Source organism: Heteronotia binoei, chromosome 1 (assembly GCF_032191835.1).
Source record: "Heteronotia binoei isolate CCM8104 ecotype False Entrance Well chromosome 1, APGP_CSIRO_Hbin_v1, whole genome shotgun sequence".
NCBI lineage: Eukaryota > Metazoa > Chordata > Lepidosauria > Squamata > Gekkonidae > Heteronotia > Heteronotia binoei.
Window position 1 is genome coordinate 222,913,579 of NC_083223.1, and position 23,599 is coordinate 222,937,177.

The 23,599-nt window shown below is 46.8% G+C and overlaps 1 protein-coding gene across 3 annotated transcripts in view; it reads left to right on the forward strand.

Annotated features, from left to right (window-relative positions):
- Positions 1-23,599, forward strand: part of ANAPC1 (anaphase promoting complex subunit 1) — an 89,942-nt gene that overhangs the window by 40,128 nt on the left and 26,215 nt on the right. For all 3 annotated transcript variants that reach the window (XM_060248268.1, XM_060248282.1, XM_060248275.1), the window contains exons 27-36: positions 50-321; positions 511-745; positions 2,735-2,826; positions 3,557-3,691; positions 4,032-4,114; positions 5,972-6,050; positions 7,347-7,421; positions 11,701-11,777; positions 13,844-13,934; positions 19,328-19,381. In XM_060248268.1, the coding sequence (XP_060104251.1) occupies positions 50-321; positions 511-745; positions 2,735-2,826; positions 3,557-3,691; positions 4,032-4,114; positions 5,972-6,050; positions 7,347-7,421; positions 11,701-11,777; positions 13,844-13,934; positions 19,328-19,381 (1,193 nt within the window). The remainder of the gene's footprint in view (positions 1-49; positions 322-510; positions 746-2,734; positions 2,827-3,556; positions 3,692-4,031; positions 4,115-5,971; positions 6,051-7,346; positions 7,422-11,700; positions 11,778-13,843; positions 13,935-19,327; positions 19,382-23,599) is intronic.

Sequence of the window (23,599 nt, forward strand, 5' to 3'; positions counted from 1 at the left end):
TTCTGGTCCTGTTTTTTTTTTAAACTAATCATTTTATCCTCCTACACAGGCCGAGCTCCTCCTAGGAATACTACAGTGGATCTTAATAGTGGGAACATAGATGTGCCTCCTAACATGGCTTGTTGGGCAAACTTTCACAATGGTGTTGCCGCTGGACTAAAGATAGCACCAGCTTCCCAAATAGACTCAGCGTGGATTGTCTACAACAAACCCAAAAATGCAGAACTAGCCAATGAATATGCAGGCTTCCTTATGGCACTGGGTTTGAATGGGCATCTCACAAAGCTTGCAACACTCAACATCCATGACTATTTGACAAAGGTGAGGCCTTAATTCACAATGAAGTGGAGGATGTTTTTCTTTATGCTGCTGTGTATGTTACCTTCTCCATGTTGAAGGAGAACCAAACTAGACTGTATATGAGTTTATATATATTTAAAATGCACACTAAAATTCTCTAATCATATTTTTCCAAGGCTTTCAATCACTGCCTTTTGTTTCTGATATCAGGGCCATGAGATGACAAGTATTGGGTTGTTGCTTGGGGTTTCTGCTGCCAAGCTTGGCACGATGGACATGTCAATCACTCGTCTACTCAGCATCCATATACCTGCTTTGTTGCCACCAACTTCCACTGAGCTGGATGTTCCTCATAATGTGCAAGTGGCAGCTGTTATAGGAATAGGCTTGGTGTATCAAGGAACGGCTCACAGACACACTGCTGAAGTTCTGCTGTCAGAAATAGGTAACATGCTAGAAAAGGAAATACCTCCAACACCTATTTGCAATTAAACAAGCTCTGCTGCTGTGAGTTCTTTTCTTCCCTTCCCTCTATTTTTTCACACTGCTTCCTGACTATCCTTCATTTTCCTTCCCCCACTTTTTCTGGTCAACCTGCTTCTTCTCTCACCCACCTACCTCATGACTCCGGAGACTTTTAAAGCCAGTCTGATGTGACTGGATTAGGTTCCTGCTTTCTGTTACTTCTCATTTTTTGTTGGTTCCTTATTGTAGGCATCTCTTGCTCCCACTTTGTGACCAGAGGAAGGAGAAATGCCCTTTGGGTTAGCCACACATACACTGCCACAGGGGTCATTTTGTAGAAAAATAGGTGGTGGAGCTCATCCAGGGATTGTAATGCTGCTGCACATACTATTCAATGGACAAGGAGGTGGTACTCTCAGAAGGAGGAGGTGGAACTCTCAGAAAGGTTCAGGAGCTGTGCTCCTGTGAGCTCCCACTTAATCTGAGGCCTGCACTGCCACCCTTTTCTGTGTGTTTTAATGGCCCAGGAACTCCTCTTGTTCAGATGCCAAATATACATAATGCCCTATTAAAGAAACAGAAGGAAATTGAGCATGTAAATTAGAGGGAAATTTGCATGTAATCTAGTTCATTAGTTTCCAAGTGAATAGAATAGCAGATATATTCTGAAATATTTGAATCTCTCTTCTACTGGATGACTACATGTGTTTTCATCCTACTCTTAAAGGTGAGCTGTATTTTTGGGAGATTTTCACAGCCTCATTCTTAAACTTTTCCAGTTAGTATTTTTTTATTTAACATAGCTTAGTCGCAGTGAAGTCAAGACATTAAATCAATTTATAGCAAGATCCTTTGCTTGTTTACTTGGAAGTAAGTCTCACATTGTTCAATAGGACTTAACTCTCAGTAAATGTTCATTTCATTCTAGCCTTAACTAAATATCAGTTTATGACTTCTGTCCTATAGATATGGCACAGTCATTATGCACTCATGAGCACTTACCATGATCTCCTTTGAAATATTATTCTTTAACTGTGTAATTATTATTATTATTATTATTTAAATAGACCAACATTCTTGTGCTAGTTTTTACGTTACAGTGTTTGTTTTTTTCTTTGTGTAACAGTGGGATGGGTCCTACCATTTCACCCAGCAAAGTTTAAAACCTTCCTCCAGTTTAAGTGGCTCTTCTACTTAAATTGCCATGGAGGATGGAGGAAGACTTCTTGGAGGATGGGATGCAGATCCATCCCATCATACTAAAACTTTTGAGAAGTCCACTAAAATAAAAACTTACACACTAGTGGAAGTGGACCACAAGATACTTGCCTTTGGTTCTGTCCATAAAATCAGTCAGTCAGTCTGTGGTTCCTCCAATGGCTCTATGCACATCAAACACTTGGAAAACCTTAAAAGTTGCAAAGAATGTGTTAGCCACAATCATAAGATCACTAAGGTTTGTAGAATCTTTCGGGATCAAGTGCCGTGTTCTACTGGAGAAAGTTTTCCTTCCAGACGTTTCATTCTCAGCTGCGGAGAACATCCTCAGTGGCGTTGCAGCCGGAGCAGGAGCTCAGACCTTCTCAGCAGCCAAGAAGGTCTGAGCGCCTGCTCCGGCTGCAACGCCACTGAGGATGTTCTCCGCAGCTGAGAACGAAACGTCTGGAAGGAAAACTTTCTCCAGTAGAACACGGCACTTGATCCCGAAAGATTCTACAAACCCTAATGATGTTACCAGCCGTGAAAACCTGAAATCTTTCATAAGATCACTGTCCATAGAGATCTCAACAAGAAGTGTTCTGAGGAAGAAAGGGCATAAAATATTTGTGTGACTTGTCAGCAGTTAAAAAGCTTCATGAAAACTGGACAGCAATGTCTATTAGTTGCAAATGTCACATTTAATGTATGCTTTCTATTTTCATTGATTTGCTTTCTGTTATGTATCTCTTATTTTTTTATATATATCCAGGGCGTCCCCCAGGACCGGAAATGGAATATTGCACTGATAGAGAGTCCTATTCACTAGCTGCTGGCTTAGCTTTGGGCATGGTTTGTCTGGGGGTAAGTGCAGTTCTCCTTTTGTTATCATTTGTGTGATGTCAGATTGTTCGCTAGGTATTTATTCCAAGTCAATACCAGTCTCTGTGTTGAACAGCCATCTGCTTCACATTCCCTGGCCACAAATACATAGTCTTGGCTGAGACCACATTCAATTCATGGGGCTGGATTCAGACTAAGTTTTCCAGTAGTAGAAGCAATGGGGTACTTTCCACCAAATTACTCTTTCCTGCTGCGGACCCCAATTTGCCCTTCATGCTGTTCCTGAAGGTCCCCTTTCCCCCTAGAGCAGCATTTTGGGGAGATCATTGGGTGGTGGTATTGAGGGGGGGGGAGAAAAGAGAAGAAGAAGACTGCAGATTTATACCCCGCCCTTCTCTCTGAATCAGAGACTCAGAGTGGCTTACAATCTGCTATATCTTCTCCCCCCACAACAGACACCCTGTGAGGTGGGTAGGGCTGAGAGGGCTCTCACAGCAGCTACCCTTTCAAGGACAACTCCTGTGATAGCTATGGCTGACCCAAGGCCATTCCAGCAGCTGTAAGTGGAGGAGTGGGCAATCAAATCCAGTTCTTTCAGTTAAGAGTCTGCACACTTAACCACTACACCAAACTGGCATTCTGTTCGATGGACAGAAGTACTTTGCATGAACTGGAAATTTAGTCCAGATCCAACCCATGAGTAGTTTTTTTGCAGACTATGAAAAAACTGTTCAATCCTTTCTTCCTCCAGCATGGCAGCAACTTGATAGGCATGTCAGACCTCAATGTGCCTGAGCAGCTTTACCAGTACATGGTTGGAGGTCACAGGCGGTTTCAAGCAGGGATGCATCGGGAAAAACACAAGTCTCCGAGTTACCAAATTAAGGTAATCATTTTTGCTTCTTAAAAATGTTTGTGAAAAAGTAGGAGCTCTGGCAACAAAGATCCTTTATATGCTATTGCTTGTGCATTGTTTTGTGAAGAATAGGGTGTTATTTCTTGTTCTTATCATCAAACTCTGAGCTACATATCTGAGGCTCTCAGGTGGTCTCCCTCCCTCAGGCTCAGACCTGCTAATTTAACTTTTGAAGAGATGAAACTTGTCAAACACCATCAGAACAGCTATCAACAGCTATGCAGTGCAAGCCTAGTCCAAACAAGCAATGTGTAATACCCAAAGCTAGTAAAGCCTAAACCAGTTGAAATGTGTGCTCCTATATTGACAGGAAGGAGATACCATAAATGTGGATGTGACTTGTCCGGGTGCAACTCTGGCTCTAGCAATGATCTACTTAAAGACTAACAACAGGTACTGGGTTTTGCATTTATGAAATTGCAAATGACAGTTTTGGAAAAGGGTCTTCCACCCATTCCTCACACACCTTTTAAGGCACATAATCTGGGTGGTAGTGTGCTATAACAACTGTTGTCCAAAATTTCTTGTAGAAGGAAAGCGAAGTCACATCATATAGCATGTGAGTCCCCAGCCAATCACTTAAACTCTACTAGCGAAACAGAACTCCTCTATAAGAAAATGTAGTGGGGGCTGATTCTAAAGCAATTGCTTACATTTACTATCTATTTCTGTGTTTTATATTTGAAATAAAACTGTTTGTTATTTTGTTTATTTATTATTTGATTTCTAGCTCACCCTTCTCGCACAGCAGGCTCAGGGCAGGTTACAACAGACAAGATAAATACAACTAAAATTCTGATTCTGTCAACTTAGGCAGATTATGGAAAGTAGGGCAGGAATGGTTGCATCAGTGCTTAGTTCTTGTGGCCCTTTCTTACATGTCCAGAGAAATGCTGATTGCCACTTCAGGGTCAGGCAGCAGTTTATCTCTGGACCTATTTGGCCAAGGATCCGGGAAGTTTTTTGCCAACTTCTGGATATAGAGCAGGGGTCAATGGGAGTGTGTGGGTGGAAATGGAGTTGTAAATTCCCTGCGGGGGGTAGACTAGATGACCCTGGAGGTACCTTTTAACTGATTCTATGAAAATATATATATAACAATCATTAAAAACCTATATATCATATGACTAGTTCTAAAGTGGCCTGCTGTAGATGTCATTTTCTTGATATTTTAACCATGGTTAAAGGGTAGAGTGCCCCATGGGTCCTGGTATTCCCTGTTTTCTCCCACATAGATTCCCCTTTTACTTCTCTTCAGAGATATCTGTGGTTATTGGTAGATCTGTGCTGAGGTTATTGCTAACTCTGAAATAGTGCCTTTGTGGATATTCCTTTTTTAACACCAATTTCAAAATAATGCCTTGAGCCTCTGTTGCATGTTTGTTAACATATTAGCAGAACATAAGTGATGCTTAAGGATGACTCTGCCATGACAAAGCTTGGGCTCCTGTGTTTTCTGGGGAATTGTAGAGGGAGTTGCCAGTAAATGGAGGGAACATCAGTGACTGTTGCAGTTCTGTCAAATCCTGTCAGGGGTGTCGAACTCATTTGTTATGAGGGCTGGATCTGACATAAATGAGGCCTTGCTGGGCCATGTGTGTACCTATTTAAGATTAGGTAGCAGAGATAATAAACTATAAAGGACACAGATTTTTTTTAAAAAAATTAAAATACAAGATGCTTAAAACATTAGCACTTGTTGGTCTTAAAGGTGCTTTCTTTGTATTTCTCCCATGGGGTCCAGGGAACTTGACAAAGGAAGCTCTGGCTCTTTCTGTCCTTCCCCAGGAGACCAGGAGGGGGAGGAGCCAATAGAAGGAAGAGAAACTTGGCTTAGTAGCTCTGTTGTGTGATTGAGAGAGCCTGGCAAAACAAGCTCTGCCTCCCCCCCCCCCTTCCTCCCCATGAAGGAGCCTAAACCAATGGAGAAAATAGAAGTTTTGCTCTATAGCTCCTGTGTGATTGAGCAAGCCTTGCAAAACAAGCTGTTATGCAGGACAAAGCAAGAGAGAGGGAAAAGGAAACAGATGTCAGCCAGTTGCTTGGGGGCCTGATAGGAGCCCTCTGGGGGCCTGATTCAGCCCCCAGGCTGCATGTTTGACATCCCTGGTATAATGGTTGTGCCTTTGCAGATGAAAAAGGGAAGCAAATTCCACAGTCAAGAATGCTCTGGTGAAGCAAATGCTCAATGCTGCCATAAAAAAGCCACTGCAATTCATGAATTGGTGCTTACTCTTTTATTTTTACTAGGTCCATTGCTGACTGGCTTCGAGCTCCAGACACAATGTATTTATTGGATTTCGTGAAGCCAGAATTTCTTTTATTACGGGTATGGTTTCAGTGTTGGTCTTGATCTTCTGTTGCAGTGCAAGTTGCTCAAAATGGAAATACCTGTACAACCTTAATAGAAATATTGCACTACATCCATTTAAAATAATCCCCATGAGTTATTTTTAATACGCTTCACTCTTTTTGTCTGCAGTGGTTGCTTCTAGGCATAAGCAGCATATCCTAACACAGCTCAGGGCTAGTTACACCTGTTACAATTTGCCCCCAGTTTTCTTTGCCTTCCTGTTGAGCCAGATAGCCTCTGATTTACTGATGAACTTAGGGCCAAACTGTATGATATGTTCTTTAAAGAGTTGAGTCTGGGTTCCTGGACCTAACTTGCTTTCCCACACAGCTTCACAGCTGCTGTGGGGAATGACATTTTAAAAGTTTGTGAGGGCGCAATTTAGCTTGGAGCCACATCGTTTCCCCAAGCTGAAACAACTCAGGGCAGGGGCAATTATTTGCCCTATATTGGAACTGCATGTGCGATATTTTAGAATCTAGTGAACCCAGACCAGACTTGCTGAAAAATGTATTCTGGAAAACATAATGCCTAACTTTGGTACTTAGAGCAATGAAGCCATTTCATAGGCATTTTGAACTCACTTTGGCACTTAGAGCAATGAAGCCATTTCATAGGCATCTTGAACTCATCTTGTCTAGAGCACATAACCATTCTGTGGTTGCCAAATGCATTCTGTGGTTGCCAAATGCATTCGTTTTCCCCTATCACACACCCTGACAGCCATTTCTGGAACTTGATTCCCAGAGCTGTGAGATCCATTTAGAGTAATAGCAACATAGGTTGGTGGGCTGCAGTGAGTAGAGGCAAGGGGACAAATTTGCCTTCTTCTTTTGTCAGTGTAGCTCTGCGGTTAGAAGTCATAGGAAAGGCAGTGTCATCCTAGCCTCCCTTCTCATTACAGTGCACCAACCCACATGTCTATTACTTCATGTGGGTCCTGGAACCGAGAATCAAGCTTCAGAAATGGCTTCAAGAGGAAGGGAAACTAGGGAAGATCTTCTGCTCATTGATGGCTGGATCCAGCCCAATAAAACATAAATAGCTAAAATCAGTAAAGTGACTATGGATGTTTTCAAAGTGGAACATTGTATATAGAAATAGAATTCAAATTCTTCTCACGAAGAATGCAAGAATCCAAAGCGCTTTTCACAGCTCTAAATTTAAAATGGCAATGTCTATTACATTCCTGTGTAGCACATCTTAATTTCTTTAGTGTTCTGTTATTTCTGAACGTTGCCAATATTCTGATTTTGGTTTTTTTGTTCAAAGACACTGGCTCGATGCTTGATTCTGTGGGATGACATTCTGCCCAGTTCTAAGTGGATTGACAGCAATGTGCCTCAGGTAAGTACCTTGTATTTCTTGAGCTTGTTATGCTAAGTTAGCAGAAGTTTCTGCATTCAGAGTGTCCTCACCACGTCACTTCATCTGCAGAGGATCCCCTGCATGTCTGCCATGGAACCCCAAGTTTTCCAGAGGAGCCTAAGTTGGGAGGATTCTAGGGCATGCATTCTGTTCCTATGGGACAGGTCTGTCCTGACCTGTCTGGCCTCGCTGTCATTCTGCATTATCTGAGAATCCAGCATCAGTCCATCCTTGAACATTCTAGAAAAGATGGCTGTGATTACTAAGAACCAGCATGGGTTGCTTAAGAAAAAGTCATGTTAGACTAATATTAACTTTTTTTTTTTTTTTAGAAAGTGCTACCTTTCTGGATCAGGGGAATGCTGTAGATGTAGTTTATCTTGATTTCAGAAAGGCTTTTGATAAGGTTCCACATACTATTCTTGTTGACAGATTGGTAAAATGTGGTTTGGATCCTATTACTGTGAGGTAGATCTGTAACTGGTTGACAGATCGCACCCAAAGAGTGCTTGTGAATGGTTCCATATCCTCTCAGAGAGGAGTGACAAGTGAAGTGCCTCAAGGATCTGCCCTGGGACCTGTTTTGTTTAACATCTTTATAAATAATTTGGATGAAGGCAAAGAGCAGGGGTGGCCAAACTTGTTTAACATAAGAGCCACATAGAATAAATGTCAGATGTTTGACAGCCTCAAGACATGAACAAATATTACACACGCATCTTTTTAAACACTTTCAATACTTTCTTTGCGCAGAAAGATAAAATATATATGTATGCACTTTACAACATGATCATGCCAGAAGGAGACTTTTTGTAAAAACAAAAGCTGAGAATAACAGTCCCCATAAGACCAGCATAGGGAAAGGCTAGGGAATTATTTTTTGGCACCAGCTGGAGAAGGAAACAGACCATGTAAATACCATGTAAATAACTGACCACTGTTTGCATCATTGTGCATCTTTGCCTTGACACCAGGGTTACTAAATACAGCTCCTACAAGAGCTATGAAACTAAGGGGGAACCCTACGCTGACCTCTTTAATTTTGTCCCTCCTTGCAGTAGCTCCCTGGGCTCTTGTGTTCTCTTTCCCCGATCTAGGTCTTCCAGTGACCTCTGGTGGAGGAGAAGAGCTTGCAAGCCTGCCTATTTGTCCCTCCTTCCCTGTTTCACACATGGTGGAAATAGTAACCTACCTATGGGTCAGCACTCAGAGGCTGACTGAGGTCCCCTTGCTAATCACACTTACTTGAGAGTAAGCCTGCAGTAAGTTCCTCCTTGACCTCCGGGAGCCACACAGTATGTGTGAAAGAGCTGCATGTGGCTCCTTAGCCACAGTTTGGCCACCTCCAGAATAGAGGGAATGCTTATTTAGTTTGCAGATGATACTAAATTGGGAGGGGCAGAAAATACAGTGGAAGACAGATTCAGGATACAGGATGATCTTGACTGGGCTAACAAATAAAATGAATTTCAGCAAGAATAAATGTAAAGTTCTGCATTTAGGTAGGAAAAGTCAAATGTGTAATTGTAGGATTGGGGAGACTTGTCTTAGCAGTAGTATGTGCAAAAAGGATCTAGGGGTCTTAGTGGACTGTACACTGAACATGAGTCAGCAGTGTGATGTGGCAGCCAAAAAGGCAAATGTGATTTTGTGCTTAATCAACAGAAGTATAGTGTCCAGATCATGCAAAGTGTTGGTATTGTTTTACTCTGCTTTGGTTAGACTTCACTTAAAGTATTGTGTTCGGTTTTGGGCACTGCAATTTAAGAAGGATATAGACAAGCTGGAATGTGTCCAGAGGAGGGCAACGAAGAGGATGAGGGGTCTGGAGACCAAGTTGTAAGAGGAAAGATTTAAGGTGCTGGGTGTGTTTAGCCTGAAGTGTAGATGTTTGAGGTGTGATATGATCACCATCTTCAAGTATTTGAAAGGCTGATGGTGTAGAATTGTTTTTAGTCAGACCAGAACCAACGGGTTGAAAGTAAATCAAAAGAGTTTACAGCTAACATTAGGAAGAAGTTCCTGACAGGTAGAGCAGTTCCTCAGTGGACTCTCCTTCCTTGGATGTTTTTAAACAGAGGCTAGATGGCCATCTGACAGCAATGCTGATTCTGTGAAGAAGGGCAAGGTTTTCCTGTATTGTGCAGAGGGTTGGATTAGATGACCCTGGAGATCTCTTCCAACTCCATGACAGTGGCGTAGGGAGGGGGGGCGGGGCGGATCGCCCCAGGTCTGGGGGATCTGGGGGGCCCCCGCATTGCCAAGGGGGGTCCCTCCCCTCCCCGGCAGGGCTCCGGAGCGTCGCGCAGACCTTCCGGCCACAGTCCCAGCTCAGGGCGGGGGAAGCGGCATCCGACCCTCGCTTGCTCGAGGCTTCTCCTGCTGCTCCACGTGCCGCGGGCAGCAGCAGGAAGCAGAAGGCGGCGACGGGCAGCAGGAGGAGGAGGAGGAGGCGGCGTTGCGCACCCAGTGGCCGCATCCCCACGCTTGGCAGTAGCGCTCCGGAGCTCTCCGGCCCCCTCAACTCCCAGGCGCCGACGACTCAGCCGCTCCTGGCCCCGGCGGTGCGCCAGAAAGAGGAACTTCGGGCGTGCGTGAGGCAGGCTGCGGGGGCTGCGGGATGTGGGGAGGGCTGCGCGCCGCTCGGCGTCTTAAGGCAGGGAAGCCCCTCCCCTCCCCCTCCCCTCCGCCACACACATAGGGGGGCCCACATAAATCTTGCACCCCAGGCCCCCGAAGCCCTAGCTACGCCCCTGCTCCATGATTCAATGATTCTTTACTAGTCCTCTTGCAGCCAAGCTAGATGTGACTGCAGGACCTGTGTGTATGGTGAACATGAATCTGTCTCAGTTGCATGGTGATTAGGACTTTTGACTGTCTCTCTTCCCTTCCCCTGCACTTTTATCTTAGACACATTGACTCCCAGTGTTGAAATGTAGCTGGGAGAAGAGAGTCTGGAGAAATGAGCTGCAAGAAAGGAAGCTGGAAAGGTGAATGGGCAGGGGGAAACCACACATTCTTGCACTCTTTTTGGTCCTTAAATTGGATCATTCCACCACTGCTCTTTCTACACAATTGGCAGTTCCTTTCCTAACCTGGGGAATGCATTTCATCTGGGATTGTTAGTATGGTTTAAAATAAAATTCCAAGCATGTTCTAGGGATTTTACTCTCTTGAGTCTTCCTTTCAGCTTTCTTCAAGCTACTCTTTTTTTTTAAGTTCTACCATTTGAAATAAAATGTTACTGTGACTTGAAATAAAAATAAAATGTTACTGTAATGTTTGTGACTTTAGGAGAAACTTTCCATTGACATGCATGCTGAATTTAGTAGCACTGTGGTCACTGCCCCAATTGGTGCAACAGCATCTACAATTTGCACCAGGTCTCAAGCCCTGTTCAGAATCAAGTGGAAGATCACTACCCCTCTGATTGGCTGTGTGACCAACTATTCCAGTGTATAGTCATTTTTGATGTCTAGGAATCTCATTTCTACAGCATAATTCAAGTACAAGTTTACACAGTTAATGCAAGGGTAGCTGAAGTCACCCAATATCACAACATTATCTGCTTTAGTCGCCTACCTGTTCTTACTTACATTGTTGGACTTACTTCAGAGTAAATACATGCAGGATCCACTGCAATGTTAATTCGTTTTTTGTCATTGACATACTAAGAAGCTCTGAAGACATCAAACACTTCTGGAATATGTTAATAATAGAATAATATGTTTTGAGTTGCAGTTACTCTTGTTTCTTTTCAGATCACAAAGGAGAGGTGGTATATAGAAGCCTCAAATAAATACAATAGTTCTGCAATCTACTTAGTCTCATAGATTTATAGACATGGTTAAATTCATTTATTTTATTTGTTTGTAAAATTTCTACCCTACCTTGCTGCCTTCATCAGTGCCACTAAGGCAGCTAACAGATTTTAAAATGTTTTTTTTAAAAAAATCTTAACAAGCAAACAAAAACACATAGTTAAAACAATTAAATCCAAGTTAAAATACACAGGGAAGACATAACAGCGACAATTAAATCATGGGATAGGAAGGAGGAAGATCCAGAGTTGCTGCTTGGTCCAGACTTAAAGTTGCAGTCTGCTGGTATGCTAATAATAAGACAATAGAAGAAGGACTTTGAGCATCACTCTAATAAAAGAAGATTTGAATTCATCTTTGTTTTGCTAAAACTAGAGGTGTCGTGAATTTGAGATTGAACACTTCTGTCTTGGCATTTCTCTCTTTTTTTTTTACAGATCGTAAGGGAGAACAGTGTATCCCTTCATGCAACTGAAATGCCTTCATCAGAAGATCTGAACCTGGAGACGCTGGCGTAAGTTGTTGCCGTTGCCTGCTTGTTTTAGTCTTTAGGCAGATGTAGTAAAAAAAGTCATAAGACTGCCATGTATGTTACACTCACTGGGTGGCTCTCTCCTTGGCTGTAAGGTAGCACTCAGAATTTATTGTAATGTACTGCTGGATGTACTATGAACAATGAAGGAGGAATTGTGCAGCAGGAACTTTGTACCATTGAACATGTGGGTTTAAATCTGGGGTTCTCCCTCTTAGCCCAAGGCTTCTGGCTTTACCACTGCAATGTGGGAAACGGCTATTCTGCTGCACTTTTCACAATTCAGTATAATAGGATGATGACATATTTGCAAGTAATGGATAAAACAACTTCAATAAACTTAGTAGTAGTCTCAAAACCTGCTAGCATTTCTCTCTACTTGGTGGGTGCATTCAGAATGTGTTGAATAAGAGATTTTAACCAGTACTTGCAGATTTTCCTCCCGCCCCCATATTTAGCCTTTTGATCCCAAAGGGCTTTACGTGCACCTTTGAATCAAAAACATAGAAACCCCAACCTCATCCCCAATGTGAGATACTCTCCCACCCAGTAGCTTACTTTAGTAATCAGTTTAAAGTAGACACGGTAAAAATAAATCAATATATAATCAGTAAGTGGCAGAATAACTAAAGATCTAGCAGTATTATATAAATAGCAGATTCCATCATTGTTGTCATCAATGTTATGCTGACCTCAGGGTAGTATAGCAACTAGAGCGTCAGACTTGAATCTGGGAGACCCAGGATCCAACCCTCTGCTCTGCCATGAAGCTCACTAAGTGAAGTTGAGCCAGTCTACTCTGCCAGCTAGCTAACAGGGCTGTTGTAAGATTAAATTAGGGAAGAGAGAGTCATGTATATCATCTTGAGCTCCTTCAAGGGACAGTGAGACAGAAATACACTAAACAGAATATTATCATAACCACATTAACTGAAGGTCAAAAAACATGTGACTCATACAATTACATGGCTGTGGTGCAGAGTGTTAAAGCTGCAGTACTGCAGTCCTAAGCTCTGCTCATGACCTGAGTTCGATTCCCAGTGGGAACTGGGTTTTCACGTAGCCAGCTCGAGGTTGACTCAGCCTTTCATCCTTCCGAGGTCGGTAAAATTAGTACCCAGCTTGCTAGGGGGGAAAGCATAGATGACTGGGGAAGGCAATGGCAAACCACCCTATAAAAAGTCTGCCGTAAAAACGCTGTGAAAGCAACGTCATCCCAGAGTCGGAAACGACCGGTGCTTACACAGGAGACCTTTCCTTTCTTTTTCAGCTAAAATACATGTGTTAGAGATCTGATAGACCCCCATGCATGTATTTTGGCTGCAAAAACATGAGTGTATGAATTATATGGATCAGGATTGTGTCTCTGGGGAAGGAGATGATAAGCTCTTCCCCTACGTGCATCATTCGTCCAATGAGAAATGCCCCTTCTCCCAGCTGCTTTAAGTTGGTGGGGGGCCTGGAGAGAAGAAGACGGCAGATTTATACCCCACCCTTCTCTCTGAATCAGAGTCTCAGAGTGGCTTACAATCTCCTTTATCTCCTTCCCCCACAACAGACACCCTGTGAGGTGGGTGGGCTGAGATTTCTCCCAGAAGCTGCCCTTTCAAGGACAACTCCTATGAGAGCTATGGCTGACCCAACACCATTCCAGTAGCTGCAAGTGGAGGAGTGGTGAATCAAACCCGGTTCTCCCAGATAAGAGTCCACACACTTAACCACTACACCAAACCAGCAATTTCCAAATAATTTCTTTCCCTGAATTTCCATTTTTTATTTGGTATAAAGGCAATGTGATGACTGTGGCTATTTTCCTGCTTTGATCTGTAGTATCAACAGCATTTTCAGTGATTGAGACTTTCAGTGGGCAGTCTTTAGCTGGTTGACTTATTCATCTGATGTCTCCTGTGGGGCTTTTATAAGAATGCCGGTAGGCTGTTGCAAACCACTGCATATTGCTTTTTTCCTTATTTTATAATTGGAGGGAAAAATCAAAGTTGCCTTTTTTTGGTGTCAGGAAGTCTTTCATGCCAGGTATTTCTTTTTAGGCAGGCTCATGTCTACATCACTGCTGGGGCCTGTTTGTCTTTGGGTTTTCGGTTTGCTGGTTCAGAAAATTTGGCTGCCTTTAATTGCTTGGTAAGTGGATTTGGTACTTGTCAAACAGGGTTGGGAAACATGCAGGCCCAGGGTGTTTCTCAGAAAATCCCACTTTTCTTCTCTTTCTGTTTAACTGAGTTTCCAGTCTCCATGACTGTAGACTTATCTATGAAATCACAATGTCAACATATTCCTAAAGCTGAAAAAGTGGTTGGAAAGGACTTCTCCCCAGGGCAGTTCTTTTACAGTGTGTGGCTTGGCTGGCTTGCTTGAGACACGTGGAAAGTTTTTCAAAAGTAGTAATGACATATGCTTCTCAGTCTAATGTTTAGGGTGGCCAGACCGTCCCGGTCTCCCGGGACATTCCCGGATCTGGCCACCCAATCCCGGATCCCGGGCTGCCTATACCGGGACCATTAAAGGTCCCGGTTTAGGCAGCCCAGGAGCCGGTGGGCCGCGGGCGCGGGCGGGGAAGGCGGGGAGTGAGGGAGGGAGCGTCCCTGCGCCTGCGCAGGGCCCCTGCGCACGCGCAGGGACGCTCCCACCCTCACTCCCCGCCTTCCCCGCCCGCGCGCGGGGCCCGGCGGCAGTGGTGGAGGCCTCTCCGTGGCCTCCGCTGGTCGCTGGAAGCCCTCCAGAGACTCTGGAGGGCCTCCAGCGACCAGCGGAGGCCGCGGAGAGGCCGCGGGGCACCCGGCGCTGGTCCCGGAAGGCCTTCCAGAGCCTCTGGAAGGCCTTCGGGGACCAGCGCCGGCCAGCGAAGGCTTCCCCGCGGCCTCCGCTGGTCCCTGGAGGCCCTCCAGAGTCTCTGGAGGGCCTCCAGGGACCAGCGGAGGCCGCGGGGAAGCCGCGGGGCACCCGGCGCTGGTCCCGGAAGGCCTTCCAGAGGCTCTGGAAGGCCTTCCGGGACCAGCGCCGGCCAGCGAAGGCTTCCCCGCGGCCTCCGCTGGTCCCTGGAGGCCCTCCAGAGCCTCTGGAGGGCCTCCAGGGACCAGCGGAGGCCGCGGGGAGGCCGCGGGGCACCCGGCGCTGGTCCCGGAAGGCCTTCCAGAGGCTCTGGAAGGCCTTCGGGGACCAGCGCCGGCCAGCGAAGGCTTCCCCGCGGCCTCCGCTGGTCCCTGGAGGCCCTCCAGAGTCTCTGGAGGGCCTCCAGGGACCAGCGGAGGCCGCGGGGAAGCCGCGGGGCACCCGGCGCTGGTCCCGGAAGGCCTTCCAGAGGCTCTGGAAGGCCTTCCGGGACCAGCGCCGGCCAGCGAAGGCTTCCCCGCGGCCTCCGCTGGTCCCTGGAGGCCCTCCAGAGTCTCTGGAGGGCCTCCAGGGACCAGCGGAGGCCGCGGGGAGGCCGCGGGGCACCCGGCGCTGGTCCCGGAAGGCCTTCCAGAGGCTCTGGAAGGCCTTCCGGGACCAGCGCCGGCCAGCGAAAGCTTCCCCGCGGCCTCCGCTGGTCCCTGGAGGCCCTCCAGAGTCTCTGGAGGGCCTCCAGGGACCAGCGGAGGCCGCGGGGAGGCCGCGGGGCACCCGGCGCTGGTCCCGGAAGGCCTTCCAGAGGCTCTGGAAGGCCTTCGGGGACCAGCGCCGGCCAGCGAAGGCTTCCCCGCGGCCTCCGCTGGTCCCTGGAGGCCCTCCAGAGTCTCTGGAGGGCCTCCAGGGACCAGCGGAGGCTGCGGGGAAGCCGCGGGGCACCCGGCGCTGGTCCCGGAAGGCCTTCCAGAGCCTCTGGAAGGCCTTCCGGGACCAGCGCCGGCCAGCGAAGGCTTCCCCGCGGCCTCCGCTGGTCCCTGGAGGCCCTCCAGAGTCTCTGGAGGGCCTCCAGGGACCAGCGGAGGCCGCGGGGAAGCCGCGGGGCACCCGGCGCTGGTCCCGGAAGGCCTTCCAGAGGCTCTGGAAGGCCTTCCGGGACCAGCGCCGGCCAGCGAAGGCTTCCCCGCGGCCTCCGCTGGTCCCTGGAGGCCCTCCAGAGTCTCTGGAGGGCCTCCAGGGACCAGCGGAGGCCGCGGGGAAGCCGCGGGGCACCCGGCGCTGGTCCCGGAAGGCCTTCCAGAGCCTCTGGAAGGCCTTCGGGGACCAGCGCCGGCCAGCGAAGGCTTCCCCGCGGCCTCCGCTGGTCCCTGGAGGCCCTCCAGAGTCTCTGGAGGGCCTCCAGGGACCAGCGGAGGCCGCGGGGAAGCCGCGGAGCAGCCGGCGCTGGTTCCTGGAGGCCTCCAGAGGCCAGCGCCGGTATCGGAGAGGCCAGCCCCGGCAGCTCCCTCCCTCCCTCGCCGTGAGGCCGCCGCCGGAGGACTCCCCGCCGCCGCCGCCGCTGGATCCGCCGCCCTGGATTAAGGTAAGGGGGCCGAAAGCGGGGGGGGGCGGGGGGCGGCCTTCCTTTCTTCCCTCCCTCCTCCCTTCCTTCCTTCCTTCCTTCCTTCCTTCCTTCCTTCCTTCCTTCCTTCCTTCCTTCCCTCACTCCCTTCCCTTCCTTCCTTCCTTCCCTCCCTCCCTCCTCCCTTTCTTCCTTTCTTCCTTCCTTCCCTCACTCCCTTCCCTTCCTTCCTTCCCTCCCTCCTCCCTCCCTTCCTTTCTTCCTTCCTTCCCTCCCTCCCTTGCCTTCCTTCCTTCCCTCCCTCCTCCCTTCCTTTCTTCCTTCCTTCCCTCCCTCCCCCCTTCCTTCCTTCCTTCCTTCCCTCCCTCCCCCTTCCTTCCCTCCCTCCCTCCCCCTTCCTTCCTTCCCTCCTTCCTTCCTTCCTTCCTTCCTTCCTTCCTTCCTTCCTTCCTTCCTTCCTTCCTTCCTTCCTTCCTTCCTTCCTTCCTTCCTTCCTTCCTTCCTTCCTTCCTTCCTTCCCTCCCTCCCTCCCTTCCTTCCTCCCTCCCTTCCCTCCCTTCCTTCCTTCCTTCCTTCCTTCCTTCCCTCCCTCCCTCCCTTCTTCCTTTCTTCCCTTCTTCCCTTCCTCCCTTTCTCCCTTCCTTCCTTCCTTCCCTCCCTCCCTCCTTATGTTGTTATGTGATGCAGAGTGTTGGACTGGATGGGCCACTGGCCTGATCCAACAGGGCTTCTCTTATGTTCTTATGTGACGCAGAGTGTTGGACTGGATGGGCCACTGGCCTGATCCAACAGGGCTTCTCTTATGTTCTTATATGATGCAGAGTGTTGGACTGGATGGGCCACTGGCCTGATCCAACAGGGCTTCTCTTATGTTCTTATGTGACGCAGAGTGTTGGACTGGATGGGCCACTGGCCTGATCCAACAGGGCTTCTCTTATGTTCTTATGTGACGCAGAGTGTTGGACTGGATGGGCCACTGGCCTGATCCAACAGGGCTTCTCTTATGTTGTTATGTGATGCAGAGTGTTGGACTGGATGGGCCACTGGCCTGATCCAACAGGGCTTCTCTTATGTTGTTATGTGACGCAGAGTGTTGGACTGGATGGGCCACTGGCCTGATCCAACAGGGCTTCTCTTATGTTGTTATGTGATGCAGAGTGTTGGACTGGATGGGCCACTGGCCTGATCCAACAGGGCTTCTCTTATGTTGTTATGTGATGCAGAGTGTTGGACTGGATGGGCCACTGGCCTGATCCAACAGGGCTTCTCTTATGTTATTATGTGACGCAGAGTGTTGGACTGGAGGGGCCACTGGCCTGATCCAACAGGGCTTCTCTTATGTGACAATACTGACTTTGGTGGACCCAAGCACTGATTCAGTGTAAGGGAGCTTTGCGTTTGTGTCTTCTAGTGCAATTTTGTTCTCAGATCCTGTATTTACTTCATCAGTATATGGGATAAGGCACTTTCTCAACTGTGCTGCATAATGCAGCCTATTTATTTTGTCCTGTTGGCTCTGTTGGCTCTATCTGCGCCACCTTCATCACTTTCGGGGTGTGGATCCCCCAGTGGAGTGGTCTCCCGACTCCCTCCGCCGGCTGTTTCTGATAGCCCTGCGCCCCCTCTTTCATTTGATATGTGTCCCGTGCGGGTGCCACCCTCCCGCCGGGAGATGCCGCAAAATGAGCCCCCTTGAGGCTTATGGCGGCAGGGCTCGGGGGAAGCGAGCTAGACTGCTGTTCTTTTGAGGGGTTATAGAGTGTTTCGAGCCCGTCCCTGTGGCATCGGTCCCATCATTGTGGGGCCCAGGGGGCCGGCGCAGCGGCACGCTGAAGCAGCCTGTCGGTCACTTCCAGGTTCCTGTCCTGCATCTTGACCGGTGTTATTAGTGACAGGCTGCTTCGGCGTGCCGCTGCGCCGGCCCCCTTGGTCCCACAACGATGGGACCGATGCCACAGGGACGGGCTCGAAACACTCTATAACCCCTCAAAAGAACAGCAGTCTAGCTCGCTTCCCCCGAGCCCTGCCGCCATAAGCCTCAAGGGGGCTCATTTTGCGGCATCTCCCGGCGGGAGGGTGGCACCCGCACGGGACACATATCAAATGAAAGAGGGGGCGCAGGGCTATCAGAAACAGTCGGCGGAGGGAGTCGGGAGACCACCCCACTGGGGGATCCACACCCCGAAAGTGATGAAGGTGGCGCAGATAGAGCCAACAGAGCCAACAGGACAAAATAAATAGGCTGCATTATGCAGCACAGTTGAGAAAGTGCCTTATCCCATATACTGATGAAGTATATACAGGATTTGAGAACAAAATTGTTTCCGGCGGTGATATTTGGGGGATTTTTGGGGACGTCACAGGAAGTGCTGTGAAGTCACTTCCTGTTTCCGGCAGGTGACGCGGGGGAAATGATGTCACAGGAAGTGATGCCACTTCCTGTTTCCGGTGGTGGCATGACATCACCGGAAGTGACGTCACCGGAAGTGACGTCACTTCCTGTTTCCGGCGGCGCGCGCGCGCCCCCCCCCCCAGTGTCCCTGGCTGGCCTTCAGACATTATGGTCACCCTACTAATGTTCCTCACAGGCTAAAGATAAAGTGGGACAGAAGAGAGACGTATTTATCCTCTCTTGATCTCCTTGAAGTTAAAAAAAGTGTAATACAGAGAAAGATGCTTAAGGCTCATTAACTCAAATCATCCTTGCTATAATTTATAAGCCAATATTTAGGTGTCAGTTTCAGTTCTTTATTTAAAATGTGTGAACAAATGTTTTAACTGGTTTCCTGAATACTTGTAGGTTTCATAAGTACTTGTCATGTGAAGCCATTGCAGGCCTGTTTGATGAGGGAATTTCCATGAAATTCTGGGACTATAACTGAGAGGTTCTTATCCCCACATCAAATGCTTAGCGGTTTCTGCTTCAGGGCTGGGTGGTTTTCAGCATCTTATAACTTTATGATCCTATGAAATAAAGAGACATGTTTTATCACGGGAGGGATGCCATTGTTTCAAAGTAGTAGGGTACATGTTTTCCATGTGCACAACTCCAGACTGAGATGCTTGTATATGGTACAGTCTTCTCATCTGCCTTCTTAGCATGTCTTGTATTTTGTATTCCTCTTTCTAGTACACATTTGCAAAAGATTTCATGAAGTGCTTGTCCTCTGCTACAGCTTCCATAGTAAGTGCCAATAAGTTTACTATTAGAACCAATCAGACTTGATTTCATGATACCACTTGGATGAATTTTATTCTGATCACCAGCCCAATCTATTATTTGGAGGGTAGGATGGGATGCTTATACAGAGCTTACTTCAGGGGAAGGACATCTGCCTTTGGCTGCACTTGTGGACCACTGAATAAGAGCTTCCATTGTTTGTGTTAGTGGGGCTGGTGGATGCTGATTCTTCTGCAAGAACTTTCTTCTTTGTGGCATTTTGCAAGAGATCCACATCCAGAAGCCTCAAGGCCTATATGTATCAATATTTTTGTACTGTTTGTGTCGTCAGAACGTTTTGTAGTGAACTAGATTATCTTCATCATGGTCTCTGTGCAGTCCCACACATGGGTTTTCCGCCTGGAATTGAACCCAACCTCAGAGAATTCAAAGCTAGCCTAGGCGTTTATTTTGGCGCGCATTCCCTCTCGATCTGGGGAGCAGGCATCCACTGCGCATGCCTGGAGCGAGGGGGAGGCGCTCCACCCACCCAGTTTCTTCTTAACTGCCGTTTGGATTAGACCTACCTCATTGCATCTCCTCAACTTCGTTCTGTTTTCTTCAATTCTCAACGACCTCTTCTTCTTCTACTCCCGACTGGTATTGTTATTAAAAAAAAAAACCTTTATCTTCTTCATTATCACCCCTTCCTTCTCCCCCTCCCCCCCTCTGGGCGTATGGAAGGGAAAGACTCTAAAGCGACTTTTAAAAAGTGCACCCGGTGTGGGACCAAAATTCCCTCGACTGACGGACACTCTTTGTGCCTAATTTGTTTGGGGGAGACCCACAGAACCAATACCTGTGTTCATTGTAGCCAGTTCGGGAAACAGGCCAGGAAAAATTGTGCAGCTAGACTCAAAAGCCATCTTTTAGAGTCCTCGTTGCGGCCTGTAATGTCCCATGCTTCTGGATCTCAGACTTCGCCACCTTCCCTAACTCTGCAAAGGGACGTGGTTCAACCAGCAGCTTCTGTGGCATCGGCTCCCAGTAAGCATAAGTCTGGAAAACACACCAAGAAATCTGACGACTCCAAGAAAAAAACACCGCTTGGAATCGTCCTCTAAACGTCGCTTAGAGTCAATTCCTTTGAAATCCACGAAGACTGATCGTCACTCCTCGGACCCGAGACTCTCCGACCATACCATGGCTTCAACTCGCATCCGGTGGCACCTACCTTGGTTTCGGTATCGACGACACCGACTGTTCCTCTAAAACTCTCGACTCCCACCGATGTCATAACCGATGAGGTCATCCGCATCCGATCTAGATCTCCGTCCGTCCACGAATCCTTACCGGAGGACATACTCGCCACTGAGTCTTTGGAACCCTCACCTCGACTTTGGGCTCATCAAACCAATCTCCTGGGGGTACACTCGTTCCTTGAAGTGTCGGTACCTCACACTTTCAAGGATTCCGCTGTCTCTCCACTTCATCGAGAGTCTCCAACTCAACTCTACACTGAATGGTCTCCAAGCCGACACAGGGATTGTTATTATTACTGTAGTCCATCTCGCTCCAGATCACCGTCTCCACGTCGGCACCGCCAATACTACTGATCTTCTAGGTCACCATCCCACGAGCTCCATCGACCCTGGTACTGTGAAGAATCCCACCAGCCTCGGTACCGTGAGGAAGTCTATCAACATAGATACTGTGAACCTTAGTACCATGAAGATACATACCGATTTCGGTACCATGAGGAACCTTACTACCCCCGATACCACGAAGGTTCATCGCCTCATCGACCCCAACATTATAGTCAGGAACCGAAACCAATATCACCGGCTCCCTCAACATCTGCTTTCTCAGCTCCATCAAAACAGTAGATAATTCAACCAGACCAACCTATGGGTAAGGCTATGTCACTGCCTACCAAGCCCTCACATGACCGTCCTATGACTCCTATTGATGTTCCTGAGGAATCGGAAGCTGAACACTCGGATTCTTCTCAATCTGTTGCATCCTCACCAGCTTCACCTGTTTCTGACAAAACCAAACCAGCCGATCTCTCAACATCTGAAGGATCTAAGGCTTACTTAGACCTGCTCACCAACATGGCAAATACTCTCAATATAAAGCTTACCACTGATCTACCGAGAGTATCCGATGTGGTTCATGATCTAGTCCATGCGGACTTACCTGCGGGCTCCTTCCTCCCAATGCTTTTTGTTCGCCTAGAAGGCTTAAAGGAGCCATTATGGATAGTACCAGCAGAAGTAATAAAAATAATGGTTGAATCTGATGAAGAGAGAGGGTTGCCATATAATTAGTTACTAAAGATGCAAGGTGGCAAAATCTGCCGAAGAGCTGAACAATAAGTATGATTGGTTTCAAATGGAACAGATAAAAAGCTTGATGGAGAATGATATTAAATCTGAAGGAATTAGATGCGAACAAACAGAAATGGAAAAGGTTCCGCTTGGAGATAATGAAAAATTAATATCGAAAATATATAAATTATTGTTGAAATGGTCTACAGAAGAAGAAGTAGTAAAACCTCAAATGATTAAATGGGCAATTAATGTAAATAAGGAAATACAGATGAATACATGGGAATATCTTTGGAAGAACTCTATGAAAATATCAACATGTCAGAGTATTAAAGAGAATTGTTTCAAGATGATGTATAGGTGGTATATGACTCCTAAAAAATTGGCAAAGATGACTAAAAAGATGTCGGATAGATGTTGGAAATGTAAAAAACATGAAGGTTCTTTTTATCATATGCGGTGGACATGTGGAAGAGTGAAAAAGTTCTGGCAGATGATACAACAAGAAATATCTAAAATTCTGGGATATGATTTCAAGAAAGTAGCAGACCTTTCTGTTGGGATTACAAATGGAAAAATTTCCAAAAGAAGATAGAACTTTAATTTGGTACTTGCTCTCAGATGCTAGGACATTGTATGCGCAGTTGCGGAAGCAAAAAAAAATATCAGAGAAATGGGATTGGATTGTGAAAGTTTTATCGTGGAGCGAGATGGATAAACTAACAAGAATCCTAAGAGAATATGATTTGGAAGTGTTTAAAAGGGAATGGAAGAAATTTAGACTGTATGTAGAGAAAGAATGGAATGTAAAAAGACATTGGACAATTTTTTAATAATGATTAAGTATTAGAAAAAGGTAGAATTTAGATTTTTATAGTTAAAGGTACCTTTATAAGTTAACTTTAAGTATATAACTTCGGTGGGAGTCTAGTAAGGGAGGGAGGGGGGATTAGAAAATATCATATGGGTTAGAGATAGAGACGATATAAATGGATATTGTTACCATATGTTATCAATAAAATTCTTTAAAACTAAGGAACCTTGGGACAAGCCTGCATCCATACCACCTACATCAAAGAGGATCAAATCCTTATATAAAATCCACGCACCGGATTCTAAAATTTTATTTAACCACCCTGCGCCCAACTCCATGATTGTGCACTCCTCATCCAAGGCCAGACAAACACATCACCCAGTCCCTCCTGAGAAGGAAGGAAAGAAACTTGACACTTTAGGGAGAAAAATTTACTCCCTCTCGACCGCCACCTCTAAAATTTATAATTATCTGGCATATTTTTCAGCCTACACTTTTAATTTGACATCCCAACTCACTTCACTGGTTCCATCTCTGCCTGATTCTGCACAGACAATTAAACAATGGCAACATAATATAAGCAAAGATGCAAAAAACAAAACCTATTGTGTCAAGAAACAATTGACAATTTCCAAAAATTAATACATTATATTATAGAAAATAACCAGACTAAATGCCAATATTCAGACATTAAAGAACAAAGAACAATCCCATATAAACAATATCAAAGGATGACTCCGAAACAATCTTCATACTGTCTGTAAGGAGTACTAAGACTCAAGTGTAAAGTTCAAATGGAGTCCTTCCATGGCGTCGGCTTCAAAGGCTCAATCGCCATATCCTGTACAAAAAATTCCGCATGATTACACTGCAGTCTGTTCTCCCGTTGATCCCAAAAGATGCTTGGATGGTGTTGATAGACCTTCAAGACGCCTACTTCCACCTTACCATCAACCATCATCACAGAAGATCCTTGAGGTTTGCCATCGGGGACCAACACTACCAGTTCCGCTCTCTTCCCTTCAGCCTATCGACTGCACCAAGAGTCTTCACAAAGTGTATTGCGGTGGTGGGGGCGACGCTTCGACAACAAAACAT